The 26,147-nt window shown below is 51.3% G+C and overlaps 1 protein-coding gene and 1 long non-coding RNA gene across 2 annotated transcripts in view; both read left to right on the plus strand.

Moving 5' to 3' along the window:
• The window catches only part of ANKRD52 (ankyrin repeat domain 52), a 66,255-nt gene extending 42,656 nt beyond the window's left edge, over positions 1-23,599 (plus strand). Inside the window, exons 21-29 of the mRNA XM_085562928.1 lie at positions 993-1,110; positions 4,372-4,591; positions 6,659-6,746; positions 7,767-7,850; positions 10,293-10,438; positions 14,956-15,038; positions 16,755-16,837; positions 18,276-18,367; positions 20,670-23,599. Coding sequence (XP_085419054.1) covers positions 993-1,110; positions 4,372-4,591; positions 6,659-6,746; positions 7,767-7,850; positions 10,293-10,438; positions 14,956-15,038; positions 16,755-16,837; positions 18,276-18,367; positions 20,670-20,905 — 1,150 coding nt within the window. The 3' untranslated portion in view covers positions 20,906-23,599. The remainder of the gene's footprint in view (positions 1-992; positions 1,111-4,371; positions 4,592-6,658; positions 6,747-7,766; positions 7,851-10,292; positions 10,439-14,955; positions 15,039-16,754; positions 16,838-18,275; positions 18,368-20,669) is intronic.
• On the plus strand, positions 12,802-14,935 carry LOC146765018 (uncharacterized). Its single transcript, XR_014950416.1, has 3 exons — positions 12,802-13,755; positions 13,790-13,998; positions 14,042-14,935. It is a non-coding gene; the product is annotated as an uncharacterized LOC146765018 (long non-coding RNA).
• Positions 23,600-26,147: the final 2,548 nt, after the last annotated feature.

Consider the following 26,147-nt stretch of genomic DNA (forward strand, 5'->3'; position numbering starts at 1 on the left):
CACTCCTAAGTGTCTTTCACCCTCATTCCTGTGTCCCTCACCATTCCCAATTGTCCCTCACCCCCATTCCTGTGTCCCTCATTCCCAACTGCCCCAGAAGCAGATTTGGAATTCCAACCATCTGGAATTACCTCTGCTGTCCCCATGGGAACCTTCCAGACTCTGCCAAGCCTTGCGGGCTCCGTGGGCTGCATGTCCCCCGTGGGCTCCGTGTCCCCCGTGGGCTCCGTGGGCTGCATGTCCCCCGTGGGCTCCGTGTCCCCCGTGGGCTCCGTGTCCCCCGTGGGCCCCGTGGGCTCCGTGGGTTCTGTGTCCTCCGTGTCCCCCGTGTGCTCCGTGGGCTCCGTGTGCTCCCGGGGTTCCGTGTCCCCGTGTCCCTGTGTCCCCCGTGGGCTCCACGTCCCCCGTGTCCCCCGTGTCCCCGTGTCCCCCATATCCCCCGTGTCCCCATGTCCCCCCATGTCCCCCCGTGTCTCTGTGTCCCCCGTGTCCCCCGTGTCCCCGTGTCCCCCCGTGTCCCCGTGTCCCCGTGTCCCCCCGTGTCCCCGTGTCCCCCGTGTCCCCCGTGTCCCCGTGTCCCCGTGTCCCCCATGTCCCCGTGTCCCCATGTCCCCCGTGTCCCCGTATCCCCCGTGTCCCCCATGTCCCCTGTGTCCCCATGTCCCCCCGTGTCCCCCGTGTCCCCATGTCCCCCCGTGTCCCCTGTGTCCCCGTGTCCCCATGTCCCCCATGTCCCTGTGTCCCCGTGTCCCCATGTCCCCGTATCCCCCGTGTCCCCGTGTCCCCGTGTCCCCCATGTCCCCCGTGTCCCCGTGTCCCCATGTCCCCGTGTCTCTGTGTCCCCCGTGTCCCCGTGTCCCCCATGTCCCCCCGTGTCCCCTGTGTCCCCGTGTCCCCCGTGTCCCCGTGTCCCCGTGTCCCCCCATGTCCCCCCGTGTCCCCATGTCCCCGTGTCCCCGTGTCCCCGTGTCCCACCCGCCGTGTCCCCGCAGGACCCCGCTGATGCTGGCCATCATGAACGGCCACGTGGACTGTGTCCACCTGCTGCTGGACAAGGGCTCGGCGCCCGACGCCGCCGACAAGAGGGGCCGGACCGCCCTGCACCGGGGGGTGAGTGGGGTCCCCGCTGCACCCAGGGGTGGGTGGGGGTCCCCGCTGCACCCAGGGGTGGGTGGGGGTCACCCCTGCACCCAGGGGTGGGTGGGGGTCACCCCTGCACCGGGGGGTGAGTGGGGTCCCCGCTGCACCCAGGGGTGGGTGGGGGTCACCGCTGCACCCAGGGGTGGGTGGGGGTCACCGCTGCACCGGGGGGTGAGTGGGGGTCACCGCTGCACCCAGGGGTGGGTGGGGGTCACCGCTGCACCCAGGGGTGGGTGGGGGTCACCGCTGCACCCAGGGGTGAGTGGGGTCACCCCTGCACCCAGGGGTGGGTGGGGGTCAGTGCTGCACCCAGGGGTCAGTGGGGGTCACCGCTGCACCGGGGGGTGAGTGGGGTCCCCGCTGCACCCAGGGGTGGGTGGGGGTCACTCCTGCACCAATATATTATATATATATACACACACATCTATATGCATAACCCGCAGGCTGTGACAGGCTGCCAGGACTGCCTTTGGTTAATTCACCAATATATTATATATTACATATTACATATTACATATTACATATTACATATTACATATTATATATTATATATTATATATTATATATTATATATTATATATTATATATTATATATTATATATCTCTATAACCTGCAGGCCGTGACGGGCTGCCAGGAGTGCCCGTGGCTAATTCACCATACATTCTACATTCTATATTCTATATTCTATATCTCTATAACCCTCAGGCTGTGTCTGGCTGCCAGGAGTGCTTGCAGCTAATTCACCATACATTCTCCATTCTATATTCTATATTCTATATTCTATATTCTATATTCTATATTCTATATCTCTATAAACCTCAGGCTGTGTCTGGCTGCCAGGAGTGCCCGTGGCTAATTCCCCATACATTCTACATTCTATATTCTATATTCTATATTCTATATTCTATATCTCTATACCCCCAGGCCATGACGGGCTGCCAGGAGTGCCCGTGGCTAATTCCCCATACATTCTCCATTCTATATTCTATATAATATTCTATATCTCTCCCCCCCAGGCCGTGACGGGCTGCCAGGAGTGCCCGTGGCTAATTCCCCATACATTCTATATTCTATATTCTATATTCTATATCTCTCCCCCCCAGGCCGTGACGGGCTGCCAGGAGTGCCCGTGGCTAATTCCCCATACATTCTATATTCTATATTATATATCTGTATATCCCCCAGGCTGTGACGGGCTGCCAGGACTGCCCGTGGCTAATTCCCCATACATTCTATATTCTATATTCTATATTCTATATCTCTATAACCCTCAGGCTGTGTCTGGCTGCCAGGAGTGCTTGCAGCTAATTCACCATACATTCTCCATTCTATATTCTATATTCTATATTCTATATTCTATATCTCTCCCCCCCAGGCCGTGACGGGCTGCCAGGAGTGCCCGTGGCTAATTCCCCATACATTCTATATTCTATATTCTATATTCTATATCTCTCCCCCCCAGGCCGTGACGGGCTGCCAGGAGTGCCCGTGGCTAATTCCCCATACATTCTATATTCTATATTATATATCTGTATATCCCCCAGGCTGTGACGGGCTGCCAGGACTGCCCGTGGCTAATTCCCCATACATTCTATATTCTATATTCTATATTCTATATCTCTCCCCCCCAGGCCGTGACGGGCTGCCAGGAGTGCCCGTGGCTAATTCCCCATACATTCTATATTCTATATTCTATATCTCTATATCCCCCAGGCTGTGACGGGCTGCCAGGAGTGCCCGTGGCTAATTCCCTATACATTCTATATTCTATATAATATTTATATCTCTCCCCCCCAGGCCGTGACGGGCTGCCAGGAGTGCCCGTGGCTAATTCCCCATACATTCTCCATTCTATATTCTATATAATATTCTATATCTCTCCCCCCCAGGCCGTGACGGGCTGCCAGGAGTGCCCGTGGCTAATTCCCCATACATTCTATATTCTATATAACATTATAAATCTCTCCCCCCCAGGCCGTGACGGGCTGCCAGGAGTGCCCGTGGCTAATTCCCCATACATTCTATATTCTATATGATAAATCTCTCCCCCCCAGGCCGTGACGGGCTGCCAGGAGTGCCTGTGGCTAATTCCCCATACATTCTATATTCTATATAACATTATAAATCTCTCCCCCCCAGGCCGTGACGGGCTGCCAGGAGTGCCCGTGGCTAATTCACCATACATTCTATATTCTATATAACATTATAAATCTCTCCCCCCCAGGCCGTGACGGGCTGCCAGGAGTGCCCGTGGCTAATTCCCCATACATTCTATATTCTATATGATAAATCTCTATACCCCCAGGCCGTGACGGGCTGCCAGGAGTGCCCGTGGCTAATTCCCCATACATTCTCCATTCTATATTCTATATAATATTTATATCTCTATATCCCCCAGGCTGTGACGGGCTGCCAGGAGTGCCCGTGGCTAATTCCCCATACATTCTATATTCTATATGATAAATCTCTATACCCCCAGGCCGTGACGGGCTGCCAGGAGTGCCTGTGGCTAATTCCCCATACATTCTATATTCTATATGATAAATCTCTATACCCCCAGGCCGTGACGGGCTGCCAGGAGTGCCCGTGGCTAATTCCCCATACATTCTATATTCTATATAATATTCTATATCTCTCCCCCCCAGGCTGTGACGGGCTGCCAGGAGTGCCCGTGGCTAATTCCCCATACATTCTATATTCTATATAATATTTATATCTCTATACCCCCAGGCCGTGACGGGCTGCCAGGAGTGCCCGTGGCTAATTCCCCATACATTCTATATTCTATATAACATTATAAATCTCTCCCCCCCAGGCTGTGACGGGCTGCCAGGAGTGCCTGTGGCTAATTCCCCATACATTCTATATTCTATATAATATTCTATATCTCTCCCCCCCAGGCCGTGACGGGCTGCCAGGAGTGCCCGTGGCTAATTCCCCATACATTCTATATTCTATATTCTATATCTCTATATCCCCCAGGCCGTGACGGGCTGCCAGGAGTGCCCGTGGCTAATTCCCCATACATTCTATATTCTATATGATAAATCTCTATACCCCCAGGCCGTGACGGGCTGCCAGGAGTGCCCGTGGCTAATTCCCCATACATTCTATATTCTATATAATATTATAAATCTCTATATCCCCCAGGCCGTGACGGGCTGCCAGGAGTGCCCGTGGCTAATTCCCCATACATTCTATATTCTATATGATAAATCTCTCCCCCCCAGGCCGTGACGGGCTGCCAGGAGTGCCTGGGCGCGCTGCTGGCGCGCGGCTGCTCGGCGCTGCGCCGGGACCGCCGCGGCCGCTCGCCGCTGCTGCTGGCCTCGGCGCGGGGCCACGCGCCCGCCCTGCGCGCGCTGCTGCGCGCCGCGCTCGCCGCCGACCCGCGCGACGCCGGCCTGGACCGCGCCGGCTTCGCGCCCCTGCACTGGGCGGCGTACCGCGGTGAGCCCCACGGGCTCTTGGGGGGTTATTGGGGGTTTATGGGGGTTTATTGGGGTTTATTGGGGGGTTGGGGGATTTATTGGGGGTTTATTGGGGGTTTATTGGGGGTTTGGGGGGGTTTATTGGGTTTTATGGGGTTTTATTGGGGATTTATGGGGGTTTATTGGGGGTTTGGGGGGGTTTATTGGGGGGTTGGGGGATTTATTGGGGGTTTATGGGGGTTTATTGGGGGTTTGGGGGGGTTATTGGGGGTTTATTTGGTTTATTGGGGTTTATTGGGGGTTTGGGGGGTTTATTGGGGATTTATGGGGTTTTATTGGGGGTTTATGGGGGTTTATTGGGGGTTTGGGGGGGTTATTGGGGGTTTATGGGGGGTTTATTGGGGGGTTTGGGGGGGTTTATTGGGGGTTTATGGGGGTTTATTGGGGATTTATGGGTGTTTATTGGGGGGTTGGGGGATTTATTGGGGGTTTGGGGGGGTTTATTGGGGGGTTTGGGGGGTTTATTGGGGATTTATGGGGTTTTATTGGGGGTTTATGGGGGGTTTATTGGGGGTTTGGGGGGGTTATTGGGGGTTTATGAGTGTTTATTGGGGGTTTATGGGGGTTTATGGGGTTTTATTGGGGGGTTTGGGGGGTTTATTGGGGATTTATGGGGTTTTATTGGGGGTTTATGGGGGTTTATTGGGGGTTTGGGGGGGTTATTGGGGGTTTATTGGGTTTATTGGGGTTTATTGGGGGGTTGGGGGATTTATTGGGGGTTTATTGGGGGTTTATTGGGGGTTTATGGGGGTTTATGGGGTTTTATTGGGGGGTTTGGGGGGTTTATTGGGGATTTATGAGTGTTTATTGGGGGTTTATGGGGTTTATTGGGGATTTATGGGGTTTTATTGGGGGTTAATGGGGGTTTATTGGGGGTTTATTGGGTTTTTATTGGGGGTTTGTGGGGTTTATTGGGGGATTTGGGGTTTTATTGGGGATTTATGGGGGTTTTTTGGGGGGTTTGCGGTTTATTGGGGGTTTATGGGGCTTTTATTGGGGGTTTGTGGGGTTTATTGGGGGTTTATGGGGGTTTATTGGGGGTTTATGGGGGTTTATGGGGTTTTATTGGGGGGTTATGGGGGTTTATTGGGCGTTTATGGAGTTTTTATTGGGGGTTTGTGGGGTTTATTGGGGGTTTATGGGGGTTTATTGGGGGATTTGGGGTTTTATGGGGTTTTATGGGGGTTTTATTGGGGGTTTATGGGGGTTTTATGGGTTTTTAGTGGGGTTTTATGGGGTTTTAGTGGGGTTTTATGGGTTTTTTTGGGGGGCGTTTGGGGTTTTTGGGGGGTTTTTTATAATTGAAGGAACAGTCCCAAATTCATTCAGGAGAGGTTCAGGGTGGGCATCAGGAGGAATTTCCTCCTGGAAAAGTGGTCAGGCTTTGGGAGAATCTGGAGAAAAGGAGGCTCAAGGGGAATTTTCACCCCAAACTGATGGGAGAACGGAGCTGGAATTCGCTCTCAGGGAACACCAGGAGAAGGAACAGCCCCAAATTCCTCCAGGAGAGGCTCAGGGTGGACATCAGGAGGAATTTCCTCCTGGAAAAGTGGTCAGATTTTGGGAGAATCTGGAGAAAAGGAGGCTCAGAGGGGAATTTCCACCTCATAAATCCCTGGTGGGACAGCGGGGTCGGGATCTGCCCCCAGGAACAGCAGGAGGAGAAGGAACATCCCCAAATTCCTCCAGAAGTTCAGGGTGGACATCAGGAGGAATTTCCTCCTGGAATAGTGGTCAGATTTTGGGAGAATCTGGAGGGACGGAGGCTCAGAGGGGAATTTCCATCCCACAAATCCCTGGTGGGACAGCGGGGTTGGGATCTGCCCCCAGGAACATCCCCAAATTCCTCCAGGAGAAGTTCAGGGTGGACACCAGGAGGAATTTCCTCCTGGAGAAGCTGCTCAGGCTCTGGAGCTGCCCAGGGAAGGCTCTCGATGCTCTGCGAGGGCTTTTCCAGCCTCCGGCATTTTGGGATTTTTGGGATTTTTTTGGGAATCATCTGCTCCAGCTGCTGCTCTCTCCGCAGGGCACGAAGATTGTCTGGAATTGTTACTTGAACACAACCCCTTTGCGTACCTGGAGGGGAACCCCTTCACCCCTTTGCACTGTGCAGTGTGAGTGCCATCCCATAATAACCCGGGCTGGGCCAAAAGGGGAATTTCACCCCAAAAATAATTCCAAAAAATTCCCACGGCCAATTCCTCTGGGATGGGCCAAAACGGGAATTTTACGCCAAAAATAATTCAAATTATTCCAGGCCTCGGAGTCTCTGGGATGGGAATTTTATCCCAAAATAATTCAAATTATTCCAGGCCTCGGAGCCCCTGAAAGGAAAATTTTATCCCAAAAATAATTCCAGTTATTCCACATCCAATTCCTCTGGGATGTGTTAAAAGGGGAATTTTACCCCAGAAATAATTCAAATTATTTCACAGCTCAGAGTCCCTGGGATGGGCTGAAAAGGGAATTTTACCCCAAAAATAATTCAAATTATTCCACATCCAATTCCTCTGGAATGGGCTGAAAGAGGAATTTTACCCCCAAAATAATTCAAATTATTCCAGGCCTTGGAGCCCCTGAAAGCGGAATTTTACCCCAAAAATAATTTCAGTAATTCCACATCCAATTCCTCTGGGATGTGTTAAAAGGGAATTTTACACCAAAAATAATTCCAATTATTCCGCATTTCAAATTTCTGCAGGCCTGGGTGCAGAAAAGAATTGGAATTTCACCCCAAATTTTGGCAGGCCTGGGTGCAGAAAAAAATTAAAATTTCAAATTTCTGCAGGCCTAGGTGCAGAAAAAAACTGGAATTTCCCCACTTGCAGAAAAATGGGAATTTCACCTCTTGCAGAAAAAATGGGAATTTCACCACTTGCAAAAAAAAAAATTGGAATTTCACCCCAAATATCTGCAGGCCTGGTGCGGAAAAAAATTGGAATTTCACCCCAGATTTCTGCAGGCTTTAGTGCAGAAAAAAGTTGGAATTTCAAATTTCTGCAGGCCTGGATGCAGAAAAAAAATTGGAATTTCACCCCAAATTTCTACAGGTCTGGATGCCGAAAAAAATTGGAATTTCCCCACTTGCATAAAAACGGGAATTTGATTTTGCCCATTTTCCCCGTTTTTTGCAGAATTAACCACCAGCTGGGCGCTGCAGAAATGCTGCTGGACGCGCTGGGAGCCAGGATTGTCAATAGCAGAGATGCCAAAGGAAGGTGGGAGCCCCTCGTTAATTGGGATTCGTTAATTAAAATCTGAGCGGGGGCAGCTGGGCAGAGCCAGAGCCCACAGCCAGCCGAGAGGGATTCATGCCACTTGATTTTTGTTATTGGTTTTATTTTTATTTTTATTTTTATTTTTAGTTTTATTTTTAGTTTTAGTTTTAGTTTTAGTTTTAGTTTTTAATTTTAGTTTTATTTTATTTTTATTCTTATTTTTATTTTAATATTTATTTTAATTTCAATTTTAATTTAAATATTTTTATTTTTAATTTAATATTAATTTTAATTTTATTTTAAATTTTATTTTTATTTTATTTTTATTTTTATTCTCTTTTTATTCTTATTTTATTTTTATTTTATTATTATTATTTAAATTTACATTTCAATTTCAATTTCAATTTACATTTCATGTAGGTGATGCCTTGAAAAGTTCCTAGAAGTAACAAGACAGTTTTAAAGGATTAAAATAGGGATTTATTAATAAAAAAATACAACTACTACTACTACTACTACTACTATTAATAATTATTATTATTGTTATTATTATTAATAATAATTATGATAATTATAATGATAATGACAATGAAAATAATAATAATAATAGTAAAAAAACCGCAAAAACGCCCTGCAGTCCCTGAGTCTCTCTCCCTGCCAGGACCCGCTCATTGCTCTCTCCCTGCCAGGACCCGCTCATTGCTCTCTCTCCCTGCCAGGACCCGCTCATTGCTCTATCTCCCTGCCAGGACCCGCTCATCCCTCTCTCTCTCCCTGCCAGGACCCGCTCATTGCTCTATCTCCCTGCCAGGACCCGCTCATCCCTCTCTCTCTCCCTGCCAGGACCCGCTCATTCCCCTCTCTATCTCCCTGCCAGGACCCGCTCATTGCTCTCTCTCCCTGCCAGGACCCGCTCATTGCTCTATCTCCCTGCCAGGACCCGCTCATTGCTCTCTCCCTGCCAGGACCCGCTCATTGCTCTCTCCCTGCCAGGACCCGCTCATTGCTCTCTATCTCCCTGCCAGGACCCGCTCATTGCTCTCTCTCTCCCTGCCAGGACCCGCTCATTGCTCTCTCCCTGCCAGGACCCGCTCATTCCTCTCTCTCTCCCTGCCAGGACCCGCTCATCCCTCTCTCTCTCCCTGCCAGGACCCTGCTCATTGCTCTCTCCCTGCCAGGACCCGCTCATTGCTCTCTCCCTGCCAGGACCCGCTCATCCCTCTCTATCTCCCTGCCAGGACCCGCTCATTGCTCTCTCCCTGCCAGGACCCGCTCATCCCTCTCTCTCTCCCTGCCAGGACCCTGCTCATTGCTCTCTCCCTGCCAGGACCCGCTCATTCCCCTCTCTCTCTCCCTACCAGGACCCGCTCACTGCTCTCTCTCCCTGCGAGGACCTGCTCATTCCCCTCTCTCTCCCTGCCAGGACCCGCTCATTGCTCTCTCTCCCTGCCAGGACCCGCTCATTGCTCTCTCCCTGCCAGGACCCGCTCATTTCTCTCTCCCTGCCAGGACCTGCTCATTCCCCTCTCTCTCTCCCTGCCAGGACCCTGCTCATTGCTCTCTCCCTGCCAGGACCCGCTCATTCCCCTCTCTATCTCCCTACCAGGACCCGCTCATTCCCCTCTCTATCTCCCTGCCAGGACCCCCCTGATTCCCCTCTCTCTCTCCCTGCCAGGACCCGCTCATTGCTCTCTCCCTGCCAGGACCCGCTCATCCCTCTCTATCTCCCTGGCAGGACCCCCCTGATTCCCCTCTCTCTCCCTGCCAGGACCCCCCTGATTCCCCTCTCTATCTCCCTGCCAGGACCCGCTCATCCCCCTCTCTCTCCCTGCCAGGACCCCCCTGATTCCCCTCTCTCTCCCTGCCAGGACCCGCTCATTCCCCTCTCTCTCCCTGCCAGGACCTGCTCATTGCTCTCTCCCTGCCAGGACCCCCCTGATTCCCCTCTCTATCTCCCTGCCAGGACCCCCCTGATTCCCCTCTCTATCTCCCTGCCAGGACCCCGCTCATTCCCCTCTCTCTCTCCCTGCCAGGACCCGCTCATTGCTCTCTCTCCCTGCCAGGACCCGCTCATCCCTCTCTCTCTCCCTGCCAGGACCCGCTCATTGCTCTCTCTCCCTGCCAGGACCCGCTCATTGCTCTCTCCCTGCCAGGACCCGCTCATTCCCCTCTCTCTCTCCCTGCCAGGACCCGCTCATCCCTCTCTCTCTCCCTGCCAGGACCCCCCTGATTCCCCTCTCTCTCCCTGCCAGGACCCGCTCATTCCCCTCTCTCTCTCCCTGCCAGGACCCGCTCATTGCTCTCTCTCCCTGCCAGGACCCCCTGATTCCCCTCTCTCTCTCCCTGCCAGGACCCGCTCATTGCTCTCTCTCCCTGCCAGGACCCGCTCATTGCTCTCTCTCCCTGCCAGGACCCGCTCATCCCTCTCTCTCTCCCTGCCAGGACCCCCCTTCACGCCGCTGCCTTCTCCGGGGACGTGCGGGCGCTGCAGCTGCTGCTGCGCCACCAGGCCCAGGTGGACCCGGCCGACCGGCTGGGCAGGACCCCCCTGATGCTGGCCTCGGAGCGCGGGCACGCCGCCGCGCTGGGTGAGCGGGCACCGGCACCGGGCACCGGGAGAATGGGCACGGGGCACCGGGAGAACGGGAACGGGGACAGCGGGCACGGGGAGAGCGGGCATGGGGACAGCGGGCACGCCGCCGCGCTGGGTGAGCGGGCACCGGGCACCGGGCACCGGGAAAATGGGCACGGGGCACCGGGAGAACGGGAACGGGGACAGCGGGCACGCCGCCGTGCTGGGTGAGCGGGCACCGGGCACCGGGAGAATGGGCACAGGGCACGGGGAGAACGGGAATGGGGACAGCGGGCACGCCGCCGCGCTGGGTGAGCGGGCACCGGGCACCGGGCACCGGGAAAATGGGCATGGGGAGAACGGGAACGGGGACAGCGGGCACGGGGCACGGGGAGAACGGGAACGGGGACAGCGGGCACGCCGCCGCGCTGGGTGAGCGGGCACCGGGCACCGGGCACCGGGAGAACGGGCACGGGGAGAACAGGAACGGGGACAGCGGGCACGCCGCCGCGCTGGGTGAGCGGGCACCGGCACCGGGAAAATGGGCACGGGGCACGGGGAGAACGGGAACGGGGACAGCGGGCACGCCGCCGCGCTGGGTGAGCGGGCACCGGGCACCGGGACAGCGGGCACAGGACACGGGGAGAACGGGAACGGGGACAGCGGGCATGCCACCGTGCCGGGTGAGCAGGCACCGGGCACCGGGCACGGGACAGCGGGCACCGGGCACGGGACAGCGCGCACGGGGCACGGGGAGAACGGGAACAGGGACAGTGGGCACGCCGCCGCGCTGGGTATGGGGGCACCGGGCACCGGGAGAGCGGGCACAGGAACGGGGACAGCGGGCATGCCGCTGTGCTGGGTGAGCGGGCATTGGGCACGGGACAGCGGGCACGGGGAGAACGGGCACGGGACAGCGGGCACGGGGAGAACGGGAATGGGGAGAACGGGCACGGGACAGCGGGCACGGGGAGAACGGGCACGGGGAGAACGGGCACGGGACAGCGGGCACGGGGAGAACAGGAACGGGGACAGCGGGCACCGGGAGAGTGGGCACACCACCGTGCTGGGTGAGTGGGCACGGGACAGCGGGCACGGGGAGAACGGGCACGGGGAGAACGGGCACGGGACAGCAGGCATGGGGAGAACGGGCACGGGGAGAACGGGCACGGGACAGCAGGCATGGGGAGAACGGGCACACTGCTGCGCTGGGTGAGTGGGCACGGGGAGAGTGGGCACGGGGAGCGGGCACGGGGCACAGGGCAGGGTGAGCATGGGGAGAGCGGGCACGGGGCACGGGGATAACGGGAATGGGGAGAGCGGGCACGGGAACAGGGGGCACGCCGCCGCGCTGGGTGAGTGCCAGGGCAGGGGGATAATGGGCACGGGGAGAGCGGGCACGATGCCGTGCTGGGCACGTGCCAGGGCAGGGCGGGCACGGGGACAAGCAGGAATGCCACCGCGCTGGGTGAGTGCCAGGGCACGGGGCAGGGTGGGCACGGGACAGCGGGCACGGCAGCGCCTGGGTGCGATATTCCACCCTCACACCCAGGTGTTTGTTAATTATTATCACAATCGATCACACTCACACTCAGGTGTTTGTTAATTATTATCACAATCGTTCACAACCAGGTGTTTGTTAATTATTATCAGGATATTCCACCCTCACACCCAGGTGTTTGTTAATTATTATCACAATCGTTCACACTCACACCCAGGTGTTTGTTAATTATTATCACAATAGTTCACACTCACACTCAGGTGTTTGTTAATTATTATCACAATCGTTCACACTCACACTCAGGTGTTTGTTAATTATTATCACAATTGTTCACACCCAGGTGTTTGTTAATTATTATCACAATCGTTCACACTCACACTCAGGTGTTTGTTAATTATTATCACAATAGTTCACACTCACACTCAGGTGTTTGTTAATTATTATCACAATTGTTCACACCCAGGTGTTTGTTAATTATTATCACAATCGTTCACACTCACACTCAGGTGTTTGTTAATTATTATCACAATCGTTCACACTCAGGTGTTTGTTAATTATTATCACAATCGTTCACACTCACACTCAGGTGTTTGTTAATTATTATCACAATCGTTCACACTCACACTCAGGTGTTTGTTAATTATTATCACAATTGTTCACACCCAGGTGTTTGTTAATTATTATCACAATCGTTCACGCTCACACTCAGGTGTTTGTTAATTATTATCACAATCGTTCACACTCAGGTGTTTGTTAATTATTATCACAATCGTTCACACTCACACTCAGGTTTTTGTTAATTATTATCACAATCGTTCACACTCAGGTGTTTGTTAATTATTATCACAATCGTTCACACTCACACTCAGGTGTTTGTTAATTATTATCACAATCGATCACACCCAGGTGTTTGTTAATTATTATCAGGATATTCCACACTCACACTCAGGTGTTTGTTAATTATTATCACAATAGTTCACACTCACACTCAGGTGTTTGTTGATTATTATCACAATCGATCACACCCAGGTGTTTGTTAATTATTATCACAATCGTTCACACTCACACTCAGGTGTTTGTTAATTATTATCACAATAGTTCACACTCAGGTGTTTGTTAATTATTATCACAATCGTTCACACCCAGGTGTTTGTTAATTATTATCACAATCGTTCACACCCAGGTGTTTGTTAATTATTATCACAATCGTTCACAACCAGGTGTTTGTTAATTATTATCAGGATATTCCACCCTCACACTCAGGTGTTTGTTAATTATTATCACAATCGTTCACACTCACACCCAGGTGTTTGTTAATTATTATCACAATAGTTCACACTCACACTCAGGTGTTTGTTAATTATTATCAGGATATTCCACACTCACACTCGGGTGTTTATCATTTATCACAATCGTTCACACTCAGGTGTTTGTTAATTATTATCACAATAGTTCACACTCAGGTGTTTATTATTTATTATCACAATATTCCACACCCACACTCAGGTGTTTATTATTTATTATCACAGTAGTTCACACTCAGGTGTTTGTGATTTATTATCCATGTCAGGATAATTCACACTCACACTCAGTTTATTATTTCTTATCACAATATTCCACACTCACACTCAGGTGTTTATTATTTATTATCACAATAGTTCACACCCAGGTGTTTGTGATTTATTATCACAATATTCCACACTCACACTCAGGTGTTTATCATTTATCACAATCGTTCACGTTCAGGTGTTTATTATTTATTATCACAATAGTTCACACTCACACTCAGGTGTTTATTATTTATTATCACAATAGTTCACACTCACACTCAGGTGTTTATCATTTATCACAATCGTTCACGTTCAGGTGTTTATTATTTATTATCACAGTAGTTCACACTCAGGTGTTTATTACTTATTACCCTTGTTCCAATATTTCACACTCACACTCAGGTGTTTGTGATTTATTATCCATGTCAGGATAATTCACACTCACGCTCAGTTTATTATTCATTATCACAATATTTCACACTCACACTCAGGTGTTTATCATTTATCACAATCGTTCACGTTCAGGTGTTTATTATTTATTATCACAATAGTTCACACTCACACTCAGGTGTTTATTATTTATTATCACAATAGTTCACACTCGGGTGTTTGTGATTTATTATCCATGTCAGGATAATTCACACTCACGCTCAGTTTATTATTTCTTATCACAACATTTCACGCTCACAATCAGGTGTTTATTATTTTTTATCACAGCAGTTCACACCCAGCTGTGTATTATCCATGTCAGGATATTTCACACTCACACTCAGGTGTTTATTATTTATCACCATATTTCACACTCAGGTCTTTATTATTTCTTATCAGAATATTTTACATTCACACTCAGGTGTTTATCATTTATCATAATCGTTCACGTTCAGGTGTTTATTATTTATTATTGCAATATTCCACACCCACACTCAGGTGTTTATTATTTATCACAATAGTTCACACTCAAGTGTTTATTATTTATTATCCTTGTTACAATATTTCACACTCACACTCAGGTGTTTATCATTTTTTATCACCATATTTCACACCCAGGTGTTTGTTAATTATTATCACAATCGATCACGTTCAGGTGTTTATTATTTCTTATCACGATATTTTACATTTTACAAAACCAGTTTTTTTGGTTTTTGGGTTTTTTTTGTTTTTTTTTTTAGTTGGTTTTTTTTCCCCTAAAGAGAAAAAGACCCATTTTGATTCCAAAATCTGGGATTTATCGAATCCCAAATGTGACCCTGGATTGGAGGATGGAATTACCACCTCTCCAAGATCAACCATTCCCCTCCACCCACCGAAGAAAATCCCTGAAATATTTTATTTATCCATAAAATCCCGTGGGCACTCCGACTTTTGAACATCTCAGCATTATCAGGAGGTTCAAGAAGTTTGAGGAGGAGTTTAAAGAGGTTGCACATGCCTGGAAAAGGAGAAGGAACCGTCCTGCTGACGGGTCTTCTCCTCCTCCCGCAGAGTTCCTGCTCTTCCAGGCGAAGGCCAACATTGCTGTGCTGGACGTCAACAAGAACACGGCTCTTCACCTGGCCTGCAGCAAGGTGGGCACGTGCCCACGGAGGTGCCACCCAGCCCGGCGGGTTCTGGGCAGCGCCGGTGGCGCCAGGGCAGCTGGGCTGCTCCTGGGGGGCGGCTCGGGGGCTGCAGGGTCTCCAACTGGGTCATTCTGAACTTCCAGGGTCACCTCCGTGGCTGGAGGTGCCCAGGTGGTCCCTTTGTCCAACCCATGGTGGTCACTTTGTCCAACCCATGGTGGTCCCTTTGTCCAACCCATGGTGGTCCCTTTGTCCAACCCGTGGTGGTCACTTTGTCCAACCCGTGGTGGTCACTTTGTTGAACCCATGGTGGTCACTTTGTCCAACCCATGGTGGTCACTTTGTCCAACCCATGGTGGCAACCAGAGGCTGGTGGTCACTTTGTCCAATCCATGGTGATCACTTTGTCCAACCCGTGGTGATCACTTTGTCCAATCCATGGTGATCACTTTGTCCAACCCGTGGTGATCACTTTGTTGAACCCATGGTGGTCACTTTGTCCAACCCATGGTGGTCACTTTGTCCAACCCATGGTGGCAACCAGAGGCTGGTGGTCACTTTGTCCAATCCATGGTGATCACTTTGTCCAACCCGTGGTGGTCACTTTGTCCAATCCATGGTGATCACTTTGTCCAACCCGTGGTGGTCACTTTGTCCAACCCGTGGTGATCATTTTGTTGAACCCATGGTGGTCACTTTGTCCAACCCATGGTGGCAACCAGAGGCTGGTGGTCACTTTGTCCAACCCGTGGTGATCACTTTGTCCAATCCATGGTGGTCACTTTGTCCAACTGATGGTGGTCACTCCCAAGCCATGGTGGCAACCAGAGGCTGGTGGTCCCTTTGTCCGTGCCGGGAGGGCCCGGTGGAGGGTTGGCGGGTGGCAGTGGCCGGTGGCAGTGCCCGTGGCCAGTGGCCGTGTCCGTGTCCATGCCCGTGTCCATGCCCGTGCCCGTGCCTGTGCCCATGCCCGTGTCCATGCCCATGTCCATGTCCGTGCCCGTGTCTGTGCCCTGTCCGTGCCCATGTCTGTGCCCGTGCCCATGTCCATGTCTGTGCCCTGTCCGTGTCCATGCCCGTGTCCATGTCCGTGCCCGTGTCTGTGCCCCGTCCGTGTCCATGTCCGTGCCCGTGTCCGTGCCCGTGTCCGTGCCCATGCCCGTACCCGTGCCCATGTCCATGTCCGTGCCCATGTCCGTGCCCGTGCCCGTGCCCGTGTCCGTGCCCATGCCCGTACCCGTGCCCATGTCCATGTCCGTGCCCGTGCCCGTGTCCGTGCCCGTGCCCATGTCCATGTCCGTGTCCGTGCCCATGCCCGTACCCGTGCCCATGTCCATGTCCGTGTCCGTGCCCGTGCCCGTGCCCATGTCCATGTCCGTGTCCGTGCCCATGTCCGTGCCCGTACCCGTGTCCGTGCCCATGCCCGTACCCGTGTCCATGCCCATGTCCATGTCCGTGCCCGTGTCCGTGCCCGTGCCCGTGTCCATGCCCATGTCCATGTCCGTGCCCGTACCCGTGTCCATGCCCATGTCCATGTCCGTGCCCGTGTCCGTGCCCTGTCCGTGTCCGTGCCCATGCCCATGTCCGTGCCCGTACCCGTGTCCGTGCCCATGCCCGTGCCCATGCCCGTACCCGTGCCCATGCCCGTGCCCGTGCCCGTGCCCGTGCCCGCTCCCGTGCCCGGAGGCCGTGCCGGCCCGGCTGACGCCGCGCTCTCGGCAGGGCCATGAAAAGTGTGCCTTGTTGATCCTGGGGGAAACCCAAGACCTCGGCCTTATCAATGCAAGTAACAGTGCGCTGCAGATGTGAGTGCAAAGACGGGGTGCAGGGGGACGGGGGACGGGGGGAAAAACGGGGTACGGGGGGAAAAACGGGGTACAGGGGGAAAAACGGGGTACAGGGCGATGGGGGACGGGGAATGGGGGACGGGGGGAAAAATGGGGTACAGGGGGATGGGGGACAGGGGAATGGGGGACGGGGGGAAAAACGGGGTACGGGGGGAAATGGGGGACGGGGGAATGGGGGACGGGGAGAATGGGGGACGGGGGGAGAAACGGGGTACAGGGGGAATGAGGGACAGGGGAATGGGGGACGGGGGGAGAAACGGGGTACGGGGGGATGGGGGACGGGGGGAAAAACGGGGTACGGGGGGAATGAGGGACAGGGGAATGGGGGACAGGGGGAAAAACGGGGTACGGGGGGGAAATGGGGGACGGGGAAATGGGGGACGGGGAGAATGGGATACAGGGGGAATGGGGTACGGGGGAGGAAACGGGGTAAGGGGGGAAACGGGGTATGGTTTTAGGCTGTGGTTAGGCTGTGGTTTGGGGTGGTTTTAGGGGTTGTTTAGGGATGGTTTTAGGCTGTGGTTAGGCTGTGTTTTGGGATGGTTTTAGGGGTTGTTTAGGGATGGTTTTAGGGGTTGTTTAGGGATGGTTTTAGGCTGTGGTTTGGGATGGGTTTTGGGATGGGTTTTAGGGGTTGTTTAGGGATGGTTTTAGGGGTTGTTTAGGGATGGTTTTAGGCTGTGGTTAGGCTGTGTTTTGGGATGGTTTTAGGCTGTGGTTTGGGATGGGTTTTGGGATGGGTTTTAGGCTGTGTTTAGGGATGGTTTTAGGCTGTGTTTAGGGATGGTTTTAGGCTGTGGTTCGGGCTGTGTTTAGGGATAGTTTTAGGCTGTGTTTAGGGATGGTTTTAGGCTGTGTTTTGGGATGGTTTTAGGCTGTGTTTTGGGATAGTTTTAGGCTGTGTTTTGGGATGGTTTTAGGCTGTGTTTTGGGATAGTTTTAGGCTGTGTTTAGGGATAGTTTTAGGCTGTGTTTAGGGATGGTTTTAGGCTGTGTTTAGGGATGGTTTTAGGCTGTGTTTAGGGATAGTTTTAGGCTGTGTTTAGGGATGGTTTTAGGGTTGTTTAGGGATAGTTTAATTTGTGGTCGGGCTGTGTTTAGGGATGGTTTTAGGCTGTGTTTAGGGATAGTTTTAGGCTGTGTTTAGGGATAGTTTTAGGCTGTGTTTTGGGATGGTTTTAGGCTGTGTTTTGGGATGGTTTTAGGCTGTGTTTAGGGATAGTTTTAGGCTGTGTTTAGGGATGGTTTTAGGCTGTGTTTTGGGATGGTTTTAGGCTGTGTTTTGGGATGGTTTTAGGCTGTGTTTAGGGATGGTTTTAGGCTGTGTTTTGGGATGGTTTTAGGGTTGTTTAGGGATAGTTTAATTCGTGGTCGGGCTGTGACCCCGCTCCCCCAGGCCGCTGCACATCGCGGCGCGGAACGGGCTGGCCTCGGTGGTGCAGGCCCTGCTGAGCCGCGGGGCCACCGTGCTGGCTGTGGATGAAGAAGGTGCGAGCCGGGACCCCCGAAATCCCTGGGACCCCGGGACCCCCGAAATCCCTGGGACCCCCGAAATCCCTGGGACCCCGGGACCCCCGAAATCCCTGGGACCCCCGAAATCCCTGGGACCCTGGGACCCCCGAAATCCCTGGGACCCCGGGACCCCCGAAATCCCTGGGACCCCCGAAATCCCTGGGACCCTGGGACCCCCGAAATCCCTGGGACCCCCGAAATCCCTGGGACCCTGGGACCCCCGAAATCCCTGGGACCCCGAGACCCCCGAAATCCCTGGGACCCCGGGACCCCCGAAATCCCTGGGACCCCCGAAATCCCTGGGACCCTGGGACCCCCGAAATCCCTGGGACCCCGAGACCCCCGAAATCCCTGGGACCCCGGGACCCCCGAAATCCCTGGGACCCTGGGACCCCCGAAATCCCTGGGACCCCCGAAATCCCTGGGACCCCGGGACCCCCGAAATCCCTGGCAACCCTGGCACCCCTGGGACTCCAGGACCCCCAGCACCCCCGAAATCCCCAGGACCCCCGGCACCCCTGGGGCCCCGGCACCCCCAAAATCCCCAGGACCCCCAGCAGCCTCAGGAGCCCTGGGACCCCCGGAAACCCTGGCACCCCTGGGACTCCAGGACCCCGAGACCCCCAAAATCCCTGGGACCCCGAGACCCCCGGCACCCCTGGGACCCCGGCACCCCCAAAATCCCCAGGACCCCACAGCCCATCCTGCACCCCACAGCTCATCCTGCACCCCACAGCCCATCCCAAACCCCACAGCTCATCCCAAACCCCACAGCCCATCCCAAACCCCACAGCTCATCCCAAACCCCACAGCCCATCCTGCACCCCACAGCTCATCCTGCACCCCACAGCCCATCCCAAACCCCACAGCCCATCCCAAACCCCACAGCTCATCCCAAACCCCACAGCCCATCCTGCACCCCACAGCCCATCCTGCGCCCCACAGCCCATCCCAAACCCCACAGCCCATCCCAAACCCCACAGCTCATCCTGCACCCCACAGCTCATCCCAAACCCCACAGCCCATCCCAAACCCCACAGCTCATCCTGCACCCCACAGCTCATCCCAAACCCCACAGCCCATCCCAAACCCCACAGCTCATCCTGCACCCCACAGCTCATCCTGCACCCCACAGCTCATCCCAAACCCCACAGCTCATCCCAAACCCCACAGCTCATCCTGCACCCCACAGCCCATCCCAAACCCCACAGCTCATCCTGCGCCCCACAGCCCATCCTGCACCCCACAGCCCATCCTGCGCCCCACAGCCCATCCCAAACCCCACAGCCCATCCTACAGCCCCACAGCCACCCAGAACAGCCTCCCACACGTCATCCCACAGCCCCACAGATCCACAGCCCATCCCACAGCCTCACACCCCACACCCCACAGCCCATCCCGTGACCCCACACCCCCCATCCCACATCCCACACCCCATCCCACACCCCACATCCCACACCCCACATCCCACACCCTATCGCACCCCACACCCCACACCCCGTCCCACAGGCCCAGAACCTCACAATCTCCCATCCCACACCCCATCCCACACTCAATCCCACAGGCCCAGAACCCCAAACCCCAAAGCCCACCCCACACCCCACCCCACACCCCATCCCACACCCCACACCCCACACCCCACACCCCACACCCCACACCCCACACCCCATCCCATCCCACACCACCCATCCCACACCCCACCCCACACCCCATCCCACACCCCACACCCCATCCCACATCCCACATCCCACACCCCACACCCCATCCCACATCCCACATCCCACACCCCACACCCCATCCCACATCCCACATCCCACATCCCACACCCCACATCCCACACCCCACACCCCACACCCCACACCCCACATCCCACACCCCACACCCCACACCCCACATCCCACACCCCACATCCCACACCCCACACCCCACATCCCATCCCACATCCCACACCCCACACCCCACACCCCACACCCCACATCCTACACCCCGCCCCACACCCCACATCCCATCCCACACCCCACACCCCACACCCCACACCCCACACCCCACACCCCACACCCCACACCCCACATCCCACATCCCACACCCCACATCCCACACCCCACACCCCACATCCCACATCCCACACCCCACATCCCACACCCCACACCCCACACCCCACACCCCACACCCCACACCCCACACCCCACACCCCACACCCCATCCCACATCCCACATCCCACACCCCACACCCCGCCCCACACCCCATGGCACCCCCTGAGCCCGTCGCCTCCCTCAGGTCACACCCCGGCCCTGGCCTGTGCCCCCAACAAGGACGTGGCCGACTGCCTGGCACTGATCCTGTCCACCATGAAGCCTTTCCCGCCCAAGGACGCGCTGGGCTCCTTCAGCCTGGGCCTCCTGACGAACTGCGGCATCGCGGCCAAGGCGGCGGCGCTGCCCCGCGGCCCCTCGTGCCCCTACGCCCCCGAGCGCCCCGGCGCCATCGGCCTGGACGCCTGCTACCCCGAGTGACCCGCACGGGTGACCCCCGCTTCTATTTATTTACCACTTCTGTCAATGTTGGGCACTTGAAAGGAGAACAGGACCGGGCGAGCCCAGCCTGGGCTGTGGGTGAGGGGGCTGAGGGGTTTGGGGTTCCCAAAATGGTGCCAGCCTCTTCACCCATAGTGACCCCACACGGGTGATCCCTTTTCTGTTTATTTACCAATTCTGTCAATGTTGGGCACTTGAAAGGAGAACAGGACAGGGTGAGCCCAATGTGGGGTGTGGGTGAGGGGGCTGAGGGGTTTGGGGTTCCCAAAATGGTGCCAGCCCCTTTCCCCATGCCCTGCCTGGCCTGCACAGCTGCTACCCCGAGTGACCCCGCCATGGGTGATCCCTTTTCTGTTTATTTACCAATTCTGTCAATATTGGGCACTTGAAAGGAGAACAGGACAGGGCAAGCCCAGCCTGGGCTGTGGGTGAGGGGGGTAAGGCCAAGAGTTTGGGGGTTTGGGGTTCCCAAAATGGTGCCAGCCTCTTCGCCCATAGTGACCCCGCACGGGTGATCCCTTTTCTGTTCATTTACCAATTCTGTCAATATTGGGCACTTGAAAGGAGAACAGGACCGGGCGAGCCCAATGTGGGGTGTGGGTGAGGGCAGGAGTTTGGGGTTTGGGGTTTTGGGGTTCCCAAAATGGTGCCAGCCCCGTTCCCTGTGCCCTGCCTGGCCTGGCAGGAGCTGGAACAGGCAGGATTTGGGCTGGGATTTGGGCTGGCACATTCCCAGGATGGAAGGGGCAGGATTTGGGCTGGGATTTGGGTTGGCACATTCCCGGGATGAAAGGGGCAGGATTTGGGCTGGGATTTGGGCTGGCACCAGGATGGAAGGGGCAGGATTTGGGCTGGCAGGATTTGGGCTGGCACATTCCCAGGATGGACGGGGCAGGATTTGGGCTGGCAGGATTTGGGCTGGCACCAGGATGGACGGGGCAGGATTTGGGCTGGCAGGATTTGGGCTGGCACGAGGCTGGTGCTGCTGGATTTTTCCCTTCGACATCGATTGGAGCCGTTCCCTTCCCGCAGTTTTTGGGGTTTTTCCCAGCATTTTTGGGTTTTTCCCCCATATTTTTGTTTTTTTCCTGGTTTTTTGTTTCGTTCCTGGTTTTTTGTTTCCTTCCTGGCATCTTTGGTTCATTCCTCGTGTTTCATTCCTGGTGTTTCCTCCCCAACATTTTTATTTCTTTCCCAACATTTTTATTTCTTTCCCAACATTTTTGTTTCCTTCCCAACATTTTTTGTTTCCTTCCCAACATTTTTGTTTAATTCCCAGGGTTTTGTTTAATTCCCAACGTTTTTGTTTCATTCCCAACATTTTTGTTTCATTCCTCGTGTTTCCTTCCCAGGATTTTTGTCTCACCCCCGTTTTTTTTTTTATTCCCTTCCCAGATTTTTTATTTTTTCCCCTCCCGTTTTCATTTCATTCCCAACATTTCCCCCCCTGCAAATCCCAAAAATTCCCTTCCCGTTTCCCAAACTCTTGGCCAGGCTGGGAATTCCTTGGGGAATTTTTAGGGAATTTCGGGAATCCTCTCCTGGTGCTCACCCCCAAAAAAAAAAAAAACCACTTAAAAACCCCAAATCTGCTGTGCCTGCCCCACTAAAATCTCATTTTTGGGCAAATAAATCCGGGTGCCTCTGGAGCCTCCTCCCACCAGGCACTTTAGGGATTCATTTTTCATTTTTTAGGGATTTCTTTTCGATTTTCCCCCCAAATTTTGGCAATTTGTCAGCTCCTAAAAATCCCTTTTTTTCGTTTTTTTGCCTTTTTTTCCCCCCTCCTGGTTTGCGTGGCCGTTGGTCGATAGTTTTTATTTTTTAACCAAAAAAAAAGAGAATTATTTATACAGAAACGAGCATTTCCCTGTAAAAAACCCATCAAAAACCATTAAAAAAATATATAAATTCAACATTTTACCCTTTCCTAAAGAAACAAATGCACTTGCAAATCTTTATTCCCAAAAACTCCGTGGATTTTTTTGGGATGGAGCATCCCGGAAGATTTTGTGGATTTTGGTTTTTTTTGGATTTGGAGTTCTCATTTTTTTTTTATTTTCCATTTTTGTTTTAAATCCTGTTTCTGCTGCAGGTTCGAAGCATTGGAGAATAATATTGCACTGCTGTTTTTTGGGGGGTTTTTTCCGTTTTTTGGGGTTTTTTTCCGTTTTTTGGGTTTTTTTTCCGTTTTTTGGGGGTTTTTCCCCTTCTGAATTACTGTAACAACATCCAAAAAAAATCAAATTTTCCCCTCCTTGCCACAAAGCCAAAGGCGAGGCAGCGGAATTCCAGGAATTTGGAGAATTTGGGGAATTTTGGGGAATTTCGGGACGCTCCCAGCTCCTCACCCTTGGAGAAAAGGGCATTTCTGTAACCAAAATTCGATTTTTTGGGGTTGGTTTTTATTCTTTTTTTTCTTTTTTTCCCGCTGGTTTATTCCTGGGGGATCCCCTGGCACTGATTTTTCTTTTTTTAATTTAATTTAATTTTTTTTTTTTGAACCAAAGCCAAACTTTTTCCAACCAAATCCTGAAGCTGCAGGTTTGGCCTTTGGGTGAAAAGCACATTTTGGACATTTTGGACATTTTTTTTTGGACATTTTTGCCATTTTTTGGACATTTTTGACTTTTTTTTCCTTCGGGTTTCCCCGCCCCAAGCACTGAACAAAAACCCAACCCGGGCACTTGAGAGGGGCAGGGACCCCGAGGATTTCCCCTTTTTATTTTGGGATTTTTTTGGTGTTTTTAGGAGAAAATAAATCCCAAAAACAAAGAAAAAAAAAAAAAAAGGCAAAAAAAAGGCAAAAAAAAAGCAAAAACAAAGCAAAAAAAAGCAAAAAAAAGCAAAAAAAAAGGTGGTTTTTTTTTTTGCAAAATCCTTTTCTTTCTTTGGGAAGATCCTTTTCCGTTTTTTGGAGGATATTTAATTTTATTTTTTTTTTGGGGAGCTCCTTTTCCTTTTTTATTTTTTTGGAATATTATTTTCATTTGGAAAATCCTTTTTATTTGGAAAAACCCTTTTTATTTGGAAAATCCACTTTATTTGGAAAAATCCTTTTTATTTGGAAAATCCACTTTATTTGGAAAATCCACTTTATTTGGAAAATCCATTTTATTTGGAAAATCCATTTTATTTTGGGAAAATCCATTTTATTTTAAAAATCCATTTTATTTGGAAAATCCTTTCCCTTTTTTTGGAGGATATTTTCCTTTTTTTTTTTTGGCAGCTCCTTTTCCTTTTTTTTCCCTTTTCATTTGAGAGATTTTTCCCTTTTTTATTTTTATTTTTTGGGGAATTTCCCTTTTTTTTTTTTGGAATCTCCTTTTTTTTCTGGCAGCTCCTTTTCCCTTTTTTTTTGGGAAAATCCTTTTCAATATTCTACGGAGGAGAACTGGAAAAAAACCCCAAAAAACCCCAAAAAACCCCAAAAAACCCCAAATCAACCAAGCCAGGGAGAATTTGTTCCCAATTCCTTTTCCCAGCAGGAATTTCCTCCCCCCAGGATTTTGGGGCTTTTTTGGGATTCCTTTGGGAGATTTTTTTTTTGGGATTCTTTTTGGGTTCTTTTTTGGGATTCCCACATTTCCGGGATGGCACTGACAGAACCCAGCACCACCCCCGTGTGTTTTTCTTTTTAATTTTTATTTTTATGTTTATTTTTATTTTTATGTTTATTTTTTAATTTTATTTTTATTATGTTTGTTTCTTTTTATTTTTGATGTTTGTTTTTATTTTATTTTATTTTATTTTATTTTTGCTTTTATGATTATTTAATTCTTTTTTTAATTTATGCTTATTTTTATTTTTATTTTATTTTTGTTTATTTTTATTTTATTTTATTTTATTTTATTTTATTTTATTTTATTTTATTTTATTTTATTTTATTTTATTTTATTTTATTTTATTTTATTTTAATTTTATTTTATTTATTCTTATTTTCATTTCTCCAGCAGCCAGAAAATTCTGCTTTTCCCTCCATTTCAAGCCAGAGGGGCGGATTTTTATTTTATTTATTTTTCATTATTTTTTCTTTAATTTTTAACCTTTTCCCCTCATTTTTTGGGTTGTTTTTATTAATTTTTAACCTTTTCCTCTCTTTTTTTTGGGTTGTTTTTTAAATTTTTAACCTTTTCCCCTCATTTTTTTAAATTGATTTTCATTTTTAACTCTCGGAGGACGAAGCCCAACCCCCACCCCCGCTCTGAGACAATCAACGCCATAATTAATATTAATTAATATTAATTAATTATCACGAAAATTTCGGGAGACGAGGCTCCGGCGGCGCACCCGGGGGGGGGGGACAAAATTTTGGGAGGTTTTTGATTGGCCTTTGAATTTTGGGAATTTTGGGGCAGTTCCTGATTGGCCTTTTGGGAATTTTGGGAATTTTGGGGCAGTTCCTGATTGGCCTGGGAATTTTGGGAATTTTGGGGCAGTTCCTGATTGGCCTTTTGGGAATTTTGGGAATTTTGGGGCAGTTCCTGATTGGCCTTTTGGGAATTTTGGGGCAGTTCCTGATTGGCCTGTGAATTTTGGGAATTTTGGGGCGGTTCCTGATTGGCCTTTTGGGAATTTTGGGAATTTTGGGGCGGTTCCTGATTGGCCTTTTGGGAATTTTGGGGCGGTTCCTGATTGGCCTTTTGGGAATTTTGGGAATTTTGGGAATTTTGGGCGTCCCCGTCTTGTTCTCCTTCAGCCCCGCATCGTCCTCGCCGACAGCACAGCTTGAAAATCGAAATAATAATCCAATTATTTGGGAAAAATTCCATTTATTTCGCTTTATTTTAATTTTCGGGGGGGGGTGGGGGCGGCGGGTTTAATTTTATTTTTTATTCTGATTTTTTTGGCGATGATTTTTCCTCGTTATATTCCAAAAACAAAAAAAAAAGGGATGGAGGGAAACTTCCCCCCCAACACACAAAAAAATTATTTAATCCTTTAATGCCAAAGTTGGGTTTTCACAACATTTATTTTGATTTTATCCCGGTTATTGGTTTGGAATTTTGACAAAAATGACAACAAAAAAAGGAAGTTTCTCTCCTCGGTCCAAAGCACTTGAAGTAAGAAGCACTTTTTGTTAAAAAATCCAAATTTTTGGATTCCCTTTCGCGTCCCACGGGGTGGAGAGCGGCGTCGGGTTTATTTTTTCAGTTGGGATGTGAAAAAGAGAGGAAGAAAGTGAAAAAAAAAAAACACAAAAAAACCTGAAATAAAAACC

Source organism: Lonchura striata, chromosome 29 (assembly GCF_050655825.1).
Source record: "Lonchura striata isolate lonStrDom1 chromosome 29, ASM5065582v1, whole genome shotgun sequence".
Classification (NCBI taxonomy): Eukaryota; Metazoa; Chordata; class Aves; order Passeriformes; family Estrildidae; genus Lonchura; species Lonchura striata.